The sequence below is a fragment of the Sinohyriopsis cumingii genome, chromosome 2 (genome assembly GCF_028554795.1).
Source record: "Sinohyriopsis cumingii isolate HCF-2022 chromosome 2, ASM2855479v2, whole genome shotgun sequence".
NCBI lineage: Eukaryota > Metazoa > Mollusca > Bivalvia > Unionida > Unionidae > Sinohyriopsis > Sinohyriopsis cumingii.
Genome location: NC_142962.1, coordinates 88,729,160 through 88,740,359, shown reverse-complemented (window position 1 = coordinate 88,740,359; position 11,200 = coordinate 88,729,160). Strand labels below are relative to the sequence as shown.

The following is an 11,200-nucleotide window of genomic DNA, read 5'->3' as shown; positions in this document are numbered from 1 at the left end:
CAGTTGTAAGTGAATTGGTGCCTGAGAAGAAATTTCTCTGTTAAACTGTATTGAGTAATTGAGTAATTATATATGTGTGGTTAATTTCAGTGGCTATGTATCAATGAATTTATTTGATGTCACTATGTAAGTTTAACAGGTGACGCGACAAAAGAGCGCATGACAAAAGAGTGCCGACAATTAAGCACAATAAAGTGTAGTTTCTTTTCAAAGTTTTGAGTAGAAGTTAATTATTGAGCTAACAATTAACAATGTCATTTTGCATATACATGTATATAGTGAAAAGTGTAATACAAACTTTATTTGTAAAAAGTTTATTAATAAAGAAACAAGGATAAGATCGAATCACAGAAAGGAAGGATTATGTTATTGGTTGATGGTTACAGATATCGCAAAGACAAAGAAAATGCTGATGGAAGTACGTCACCGAGATGCTGCAGGAAAGATGGTTGCCGTGGAAGGATGAAAGTGTCAGACAACAATATTCTGTCATCAATGAGACACAATCATCTCCGGATCCAGCTAGAAATCAAGCAACAAAGGTTGTGTCTGCTATTCGTAGATGAGCTGTGGAAGGGGTGGAAAAACCGAGGCAGATTATACAACAAACTAGAGTAGGAATTTCGATGGAAGTTGCACCTCATTTACCATCGAAATGTACAATAGAAAGACAAAGGAAATGCAAACAGCTGCCATACTCTAATTCCCAGAATGTTTTAATACTATATTATTTGCATAACCTGCGCTATTTTGTTGGCTGATTTGGCACTCTTTTGTTGGCAATTAAAGGAGCTCTTTTGTTGGCGCTCTTTTGTTGGAGCTCTATTGTCTGCACTCTTTTGTCAGGGTACCATTCTCTAAGATAGTATGTGACATGCATGCTGAGGTAGGAGAGAAAGTATATTTATTTCACAAAACATTAGCATTGAGGTATATGGAAAAACAATTGGTACCGTGATACCAGAAATGAGTTGCTATTATACCTCGAGGTCAGATTTAGGTGTTGGATTACAAATAAATTTGATGGATTAAGTGCCTTGTCTATGGCGGAAAGGACAACATAGGTTGTAACAGAAAAAGCCGTCCGTGTTCAGATTGTGAGTGTCTCCTTCTGCCGGTATAAAAACTCTGGAAGATACTCTGAACAAATAGTACCAAATTTAGTTGTGTAGCTGACTTGTCTTACAATGTTACATTATTAATAAAAATGTTGAATACGAGTTTACAAAACTCCAGAGATAATACAAGTTTGCAAAACTGCAGAGATTGTTAAAATGCCAGCTTTAATTTGAAGACAAATATATGTAAAGAGTGACCTCACTGCAAATAAATTGAGAACTTTTATTGGGCCAGTCTATGTAACACATGCGCACATAGCTTTAACAATTTTTTAGTCATATTGCTATGACATCTGCAGTGTGACAGTTTATAATGATGTCTAACACTGGGGCTTCATGCTGCAGACATGTCCCACTTAGTCACATTATCTTGGCATGCAGACATGTCCCACTCAGTCACATATCTTGGCATCATGTTGACCAGTCTTAACGCTAACCTCTTTAACACTGAGTGCCTAGTGAGGCAGCTATTAGTACCATTTTTTTATAAGTCTTTGGTATGATTCGGCCTGGGTTTGAACCTGCGACCTCCGACATCCGATGCAGACGTTCTAACCACTAGGCCACCGGAGCGATATATGTTTATTAATACAGAAAGCTACCGTGTCATTCCCGATGAAACTTTCAGGATTTCATGCACTAGAGGGCCTCAAGGGAGAATAGTCATTGACTAATGAGTCACCCTCTATAAATAAGCGTTATTATTATTATTTATTATTATTAAGATGAGATAGTTTGTACAGAAAATACAGAAGTCTATCAGAGTTTGTTGTTGTTGTTGTTCTAGGGTTTAACACCATTTTTCAGCACAAGATAGGCTATACATGGCGGCCAGTATAACTGGTGGAGGAAGAACCCTGGAAAACCCAGGGAAGAACCAGCAACCCACGTGAAGCTACTGGCGGGCTTTCCCACGTACCCACGCTAGCCGAGCATTGGACTCAAACCCACGCTGACAGAGGTGAGATGGCAGTGATCCGGACCACTCGGGGCCCCTTAGTCCTACATGTAAGACATAGCACATTTTGATTTTGTTGAGGTGCCTGACGCCTACAACATAAATATCAGCGTCGGGTCTTACAGGTAGGACTAGGGGCCCCTATCTGAGTTTGTAACAATTGTACAATAATACATGACAAAGAGGGAATATACTTGTTGTCGGAGAACATTCTGTCAGCAGTGATGAAACAAAGTTCAGAATATAGTTCCCCATTTGACGAATTACATCTGAGATTTCTAGCTGGTTTGATGATTGCAATCGTTTAATGGAAGAATTAATTTTGCGATATTTAGGTCTCACTGGACAGTTTATCTGGTGAATTTTCATCCGACGATGACCAATTACAGAAAAATGAGAATAATTTTACATTGAAGATACAAATAAAAACAAACTAATGATTTTTGTAGATAGTATACATGTGAGATTTTGACTGCAGTAATCAGGTTAATTCCTGATGCAACTGGTGGTGTTTATACTGAACCAACACTGCCACCAACCCCTAAATTTTACATTCATTTTTGACCACTGGCACTTGATTCTGTGGAAACTAATGCGTATACTACGTGTTATATAGTGAGTATACGCATTAGTTTCCACAGAATCAAGTGCCTGTGTTTTTGACAAGAAATAGCTATTTTGAATATTTTTCTGTGACAAGGCAGCTAAAAGAATCAGTATGTGCCTTATGCATGAATAAAGTTCACTAGTACTATAACAAATTAGCATACTTTTCATCACCCCTCAAACATCTAGATTTTTAGATATTTACCTCCGTAGCAGACACACATAAATACGTAAGCCAAGTCGACAGCTCATTTGCAGCCCAAGTTACGCATTTGATCTCCAATGCAAATCTGTGACAGGCAGTCACCAACAAGCCAACCTATTTCCAAGCCTAACTCAAAGTAAATCTGAACCACATTATAGATTTAGCTTATGTGTGAATTTATAAATGCTAGGCTTGTGATAATTAGGTTCATGCCTTCTATCTTAAAAACTGTGGGGGGGGGGGTGTCAAAATACGAATCTATCCAGTGAGACCTTATTTTTTAATTTTTAATGATAACCATTCGAAAGATCTCTTCTATTTCTGCGCGACACAAATATGACCGAGAAGTTGCGAATGTATTCTCTCTTGCAAATGGTCCAATCGGGAGCTATCTTACATGGAAAGCTTACGCGGGGGTTGCTATTGACACTTTGCAGGTGCCCGGACACATTCAATAGTGGAAAATTCAATTAATTTAGCCCTTTCTTGATTAAGGTAATTGTCTTATTTTGTTTATAATCACATAGATATCATATAACCAAAATGTTACATGACTTCATGAATCCGATTTCATGAAATTTAGCGGTAATCCACAGTTACAACACAAAACAAACATGGCAGAGCTCTCCAAGTACCTAGTCCTACAATGTAAGACACATCACCCGATATTTTTGTTATGGGGGTGGGTGGGTGATAATATCTCCCGATGTTTTGCAGAGATCTCCCGATCATTACATTGTGTCTGTCGATTTTCATTTCTCAGAAAACCCACATAGATATATCATATGCAATCCACAGAAGCCATGTCCTTTTTTATCCACAGGTGCTCGACGCGAGCTTGATGTTGAGAAGGAAAAAAAAAAAAAAAAAACAATAATTTGAGGGAAAAAAATCATACAGAGTGACAAAAAATACCTTAGATTACCCCCATGACCCGTTCTGAATTAAGACCCTATCTATCATAATATATAAGAGAGAAGGTACGGAACTTCCAAATCCGTCGTTCCACCCATGACCCTCGATTTCCTTCTGCTATTCCCGTTTTTAAAGGCACACGACCATACTATATGGCTTGTTTTACTCCTGAGTTATTTTTCTATCCATCAAGCTATCATTGACTTTTCTGTGTTGTACCAAACTGAAGTTACGGGCTCTGAAACGTGCGATTTTCGCTTTTTTTTTTTTTTATGGACAAGTGCATGCACATGTGAAAACCAGTGAAAAGTGGTACATGTACCATCTTTTTAACTCTATGGTGCATCCCTTCTTGAATCACAGAACAGTGGTAGATGCAGAAATAAGTTTTTACTTACCATTAACTCGATTCAACTTTAGGAATCCTGTTCCATGCAAGAATTAGATATTGTCTTCTTCACTGCACATACAGTGTATACGTGTGATTCTATTTTCAAAACTATGCGACACACACGTTAACGCCGAAATATGATTGGCTCAAAAGGTTATACTTTAATACACACTGTCATTAATTTAACACATTCAAATGATTCCTAACATGATGTGATCATGTTATTACCTATTTTTGCCGGGAAACGATAGTCTTTATTGTGAAATGATTCTCTGATCCATGGATGTTATTTAAGAATAACCTTTTGGGTAAATCATATTTTGACGTGATATGGGTTAACTGTTAATTAGTCACAATGGCTTTATTGTTTTTGTACTTAAGTCTAACCTTTAGGCTTAGTTATTGTGCAGTTTAGCCACATATGACCAGAATAAGAAAAGGGGGCATATCCTCTGGGGAAAATAAGGTGCATCCCATGGGCACTTGTACATAGGAGCAAGTGGGGTGAGGACACTAAAACATCTTTAAACATGTTTAGGCCTACATCTGTAAAATTTAATGGCTGACCACTAACTGTTTCTCCCCCCCCAAAAAAAAAAGTTTTTGTGGGCACCCAAGGTGCATCCTTTGAGAATTTAATGCCTTTTGGACCCGGAAGATCAGTCATTATTTATTGAAAACGGTCCTTTAAAATGCCACTTACATACCTCCCATTTTAGGTCTCAGCTTACATACCTCCCATTTTAGGTCTCAGCTTACATACCTCCTATTTTAGGTCTCAGCTTACATACCTCCCATTTTAGGTCTCAGCTTACATACCTCCCATTTTAGGTCTCAGTCTCCCTATTTTTTATTTAGTCTACCTACTTGGATTTGCAAAAGTTGACAGGTATGTCGTGCTTGGTGTTCCACTCTAACAGTCATGAGAGGTAGCTTACCAACAAAAAAATGAATGTAAATGTGTTATATTTATAGAAAATCTTTCTAGCTAAGACATGTACAAAGAACAGAGATGTGAGGTATATTTTATGGGGAATGTCATACAATGAATGTATATTTAAACCCATTTACATGATGATATTGATTAAACACAAGAAAGGGCAATTAATGCTTAGCATTTTTTAATTATAAGAAAAAACTGATTTGCCAGCCCAGTGCAAGAATTTGTCTCATTGAAAATTCTCTTGAGAGGAGAGCCTGTTGGTTTTCAGTGTTAAGAATGCATAACACCATGCTTAATGATGGCAGCCACGTTTTAATTTTTCCTCAGAAGAAGTCAGAATATAGTCTCCTGCCTTGTAGATTATTATTTTCCCATAAGTCTGATTCAGAAAGTAACACAACCAATGACAATCTCATTCCAATGTCTCTGACTGCTATTTTGACTCTATGGTCTTAAATAATAGAAAAGAGAAGAAACCAACAAGTTTTGTAAAATTCAACAAATTGTTTATTTTCCCCCAAATACTAATTGAAAAGATAAAAAAGAACTGATATTTTCACTTAGTGCAGTAGGAAACACACATATGTTAAAACTTGTTCTCCAACAGCAAACACCAACAAATGAACACCCTCGTCCTAATCTTTTCCTGTATCAAAGCAACTGAAGCATGTTCTTCTAAGTTTGATGAAGTCTTTCCAAAGCCCCTTGACTTTCAGGGTGATAGGCTGAAGATTAAAATTGTTGGATGTCTAATTTATGCATAACTTGTTGGAAAAGTCCAGACAAACAGATTTGACTCTGGATAAGACTGGACAGATTTGGGAAGGCTAACAATGCTTTTTGAATTGATTTAGTTTTAATATTTCTCAAAGGAATAGGCTCTGGAAATATTGTGGATGCACACAGTATTTAATTTTGGTCAGTTTATGTCACTAGTTTATGTTTTATTCTAATATTGTTCTGTATTGATAGTTTGAATCTTTATCATACAACATTATTGCCAGAGTAAATGTTGTGATTCATCAATATCGAACTGCCTTTACCACCTGAATACCAACCAAATGTATTTAGTCACCAGCTTGAAGTTGAATTGTAACCATAAGAGTAAGACACAGCAATAATATAATGAATCGGAATTGTAATAGTATGGCACATCATTAATATCATAATAATTGAATTGTAATGATTAGACAGTAATATCTGGGGCCCTGAGTGGCCGAGTGGTCTAAAGCGCTCTCTGTTATGGATCACTGCCATCTCACCTCTGTCTGCGATGGTTCGAGTCTAGGATTCAGCCACTGTGGGTATGTGAGAAAGCTTGCCAGTAGCTTCTCATGGGTCAGTGGTTCTTCACGGGGTTTTGCCGGGTTCTTCCTCCACCATTAATACTAGCCGCCATGTATAGCCTATCGTGTGCTGAAAAATGGTGTTAAACCCAACAACAACAAGACAGTAATATCATATATTTAAATTGTAAATGCAAGAAAGTACCGATATCCTGAATTTGAATTACAATCGTAAGACAATGTATGACTTGTTCAATCTAGCATAAATGCTGATTGCTAATTATTCAGTCTTTGAAAGGGAAATTTGAATAACAGGATGCAATATTTCTTGAGCTTTTGGAATGAAAGCTTTAAAGTGTCTTTGATGGACTGCATATGCTGAAATACTTTACATTTGTACATGGTGAAATCATAATGCACAGCAGATCTAAGAACTCAGACTTCAATGACATTGACAAACTGCTACTTCAAAGTAGGGATTTTCTTGTTTGGATCAACAATAGTTTGTTCATACTGGATGTCAAAAGCATAGATACGGTAGTCCCTCATTATAAGACCCTTCATTATAGCACAGTTCCATTATAAGGTGATGTTGGTCATGGATCCGATTTCATTAACTTGTAGTAAAATTTTGAGTATGCTCTGTGTCTTCATTGCACATTGTTATAATGTGACAGTATTGTGGATACAGAAATCTCCCTATCTCTGAAAATCAGTTGGCCTTTTTCATGGATCAGTGGCCAACAATACTATATAAGTAACTCAGAATTAAAAGAAAAAGAAAACAATGGGCTATTTAAAAATAAAAGAAGCCACCAAGCATTCATTAACTCGAGTAATGATTTCTGAACAAACATATGCTTAATAATTATTAAATATGATAATGAAGGCTATAACCTTGATGTGAATTATAACTGCTTTGCTGGCCTAAGTGGTTAGAGCATCCTTCTCAGATGCAGGAGGTCGTGGGCTCGAACCCCAACTGAGTATTACCAAATACATATAAAAATAGTACTAACAGCTGCCTCATTTTTCACTCAGCATTAAGAGTTAGTGTTAGGACTGGTCGGCCTGGTGTCAGGATAATGGGACTGGGTGGGACATCATGCTACATGTCTGTGGCATGATGCCTCAGTGCTAGACATCACTATAAATTGCCACACTGCTGACATGTATCAGTATGACTAAAATTGTTAAAACTGCGTTACAAATCTAAATCACACATGCGCATAAATTATAATTTTCTTTATTAAAAGAGGTTCTGGGTAAAGAACAAAAGTACATAATTACATATCTGATAAGAAATTTAAGAAAACCCCTTTAGATTGCAGTTTTTCTTTAAACTTTAAATATTTTACAGGATATAAAGTACATGACCTTTTTCACAAGTGACTTTCACTTGAATTGACTGTTGCAACAGGGTTGTTGTTTGCTTTCAACACTGTTCTTTGTGTAAGGAAGACAAAAAACATCACATAAGTACAAGGTTTTAAGTGTGGTGGAATGTACATATAAGGTTAGGGTGATAATCTGCAGTGAACTCCTTACATAATTTAATTGCACACTGTATGAAAGAAGTTTTTATTCCTTCATTAACAAATCTTAATGGTGTGGATTTCATGAAGCTGCTACAGGATATTCTAAACATGATAATTACTGAAAGAAAGTGGCATGCCAAATCTATGTGGTAGGTTTTGATAAATCCAGAAATTAGTCTGTATAACAGCATTTTTTAGTCTTAAGTTATTGCTAACTGATTTCAGAGGGGAAAAGGAAGGGAACCAATCACATCATCTCTGAGGAGATTGGTCCAGCACTATATGAGTAGAAAAGACATAACAGTACATTTACAGACTGGTCTTGTTTATCTGACTTTAACATTACAGACTGATCTTGTATGTTTGACTTGAACAATACAAACTGGTCTTGTATGTTTGATTTGAACTTGTATAGGGCAGCAGTTTGCATTGGGTAAATGAAATATGACTTTAGTTGCAGTTGGTAAATGAAATAGGACTTTAATTGAAGTTGGTAAATTTCATGAGATCAAAAAATTAATTCCAAATCTGATAATTTATTTTATCAAACTTTTGTTCAGTTCCAAAGTTTTGTTTCAGATAATTGAAATTAGATTTTAAATACTGTTTAGAAAATTGAATGTTATGGTTTATCTTATTTATATGTCAGGGTAATGGAGTGAGAATTTACTCAAGATGACAGCAGGATCAATTGCAGTTCCCACTGTTGTGCCTCTCAGGCCACCGTTGCCAGGCAGATCTAAGACGTCCATTGACTCCAACACCAAGATTGAACTCAGTACAGGTAATAATGAAAAAATGTCAGTAATAAGCAAATGACATAAGACTTTTACATAGCCCAATCTTTTAATAGATCTTTTAATAGTTGCTTCCTTGCAAAATGCTGGTGAATGCAATTAAGATTGCTTAGTTGCTGAGAGCTCTGTCTGACAGCTAGAAGTTAGATATCTAGTAAAGGTGTCTCATGTAATACTAATATCTTTATTACACACAATTGATAATATCTGTCTGATGTAATATTTTTATTACACACATCTGTCTGATGTAATAGTTTTATTATTCACATTTAATACAGTCTGTCTGGTGTAATATATTTATGCATGTTTAATACTGTCATATGTAATATCTTTGTTTTGCACATTTAATACTGTCTGTCTGGTGTAATATCTTTATGCATGTTTAATACTGTCTTATGTAATATCTTTGTTTTGCACATTTAATACTGTCTATATGGTGTAATATCTTTTTTATGCACATTTAATACTGTCTGTCTGGTGTAATATCTTTATGCATGTTTAATACTGTCTTATGTAATATCTTTGTTTTGCACATTTAATACTGTCTGTATGGTGTAATATCTTTTTTATGCACATTTAATACTGTCTGTCAGGTGTAATATCTTTATTTTGAACATTTAATACTATCTGTCTGGTGTAATATCTTTATGCATGTTTAATACTGTCTGTCTGGTGTAATATATTTATGCATGTTTAATACTGTCTTATATAATATCTTTGTTTTGCACATTTAATACTGTCTGTATGGTGTAATATCTTTTTTATGCACATTTAATACTGTCTGTCAGGTGTAATATCTTTATTTTGAACATTTAATAATATCTGTCTGGTGTAATATCTTTATGCATGTTTAATACTGACTGATGTAATATCTTTTTTATGCACATTTAATACTATCTGTCTGGTGTAATATCTTTATGTGTGTTTAATACTGTCTGTCTGGTGTAATATCTTTATGCATGTTTAATACTGTCTGATGTAATATCTTTATGCACATTTAATAATATCTGTCTGGTGTAATATCTTTATGCATGTTTAATACTGTCTGTCTGGTGTAATATCTTTATGCATGTTTAATACTGTCTGTTTGATGTAATATCTTTATGCACATTTAATACTATCTGTCTGGTGTAATATCTTTATGCATGTTTAATACTGTCTGTCTGGTGTAATATCTTTATGCACATTTAATACTGTCTGTCTGGTGTAATATCTTTATGCATGTTTAATACTATCTGTCTGGTGTAATATCTTTATGCATGTTTAATACTATCTGTCTGGTGTAATATCTTTATGCACATTTAATACTATCTGTCTGGTGTAATATCTTTATACACATTTAATACTGTCTGATGTAATATCTTTTTTATGCACATTTAATACTATCTGTCTGGTGTAATATATTTATTTTGCACATTTAAAACTGTCTGTCTGGTGTAATATCATTATGCATGTTTAATACTGTCTGTTTGATGTAATGTCTTTATGCACATTTAATACTATCTGTCTGGTGTAATATCTTTATGCACATTTAATACTGTCTGATGTAATATCTTTTTTATGCACATTTAATACTATCTGTCTGGTGTAATATATTTATTTTGCACATTTAAAACTGTCTGTCTGGTGTAATATCATTATGCATGTTTAATACTGTCTGTTTGATGTAATGTCTTTATGCACATTTAATACTATCTGTCTGGTGTAATATCTTTATGTGTGTTTAATACTGTCTGTCTGGTGTAATATCTTTATGCATGTTTAATACTGTCTGATGTAATATCTTTATGCACATTTAATAATATCTGTCTGGTGTAATATCTTTATGCACATTTAATAATATCTGTTTGATGTAATGTCTTTATGCACATTTAATACTATCTGTCTGGTGTAATAGCTTTATGTGTGTTTAATACTGTCTGTCTGGTGTAATATATTTATTTTCCACATTTAATACTGTCTGTCAGATATAATATCTTTATTTTGCACTTTTAATACTGTCTGTCTGGTGTAATATCTTTATTTTGCACATTTAATAATATCTGTATGGTGTAATATCTTTATGCATGTTTAATACTGTCTATAATCTGTCAGGTGTAATATCTTTATTATGCACATTTAATACTATCTTCCATTATGTAGCAATAAAAACAAAATGCCATGTTAAATGAAATCCTTTATGTCTATATTTCCTGAATTGATAGAATGTTTTCTGTTTTTGTCTCTCTCTTACTTCTGCTAACAATGATGATTGAGAGTTGGTTATCAAAACATTACTAGGAATTCATGTTTGGTATTTTCATGGTTTGTAGATACATTAAGAAAAATGCAGAAGGGTTATTACTACATGTAATTACTGAAATCAGAAGTTGAATTTTGTCCTGTCATTAATGTGAGTTGCTTAATTTTCAGTGTTGTGCTTAGGGTCTTAAGCACATCAGAT

At 34.7% G+C, this 11,200-nt stretch overlaps 1 protein-coding gene across 2 annotated transcripts in view; it reads left to right on the top strand.

Moving 5' to 3' along the window:
* The first annotated feature begins 3,297 nt into the window (after positions 1–3,297).
* LOC149805340 (double zinc ribbon and ankyrin repeat-containing protein 1-like) overlaps positions 3,298–11,200 on the top strand; it is a 63,835-nt gene continuing 55,932 nt past the window's right edge. For both annotated transcript variants that reach the window (XM_089949329.1, XM_089949323.1), the window contains exons 1-2: positions 3,298–3,382; positions 8,610–8,744. In XM_089949329.1, coding sequence (XP_089805455.1) covers positions 8,636–8,744 — 109 coding nt within the window. In that variant the 5' untranslated portion in view covers positions 3,298–3,382; positions 8,610–8,635. The remainder of the gene's footprint in view (positions 3,383–8,609; positions 8,745–11,200) is intronic.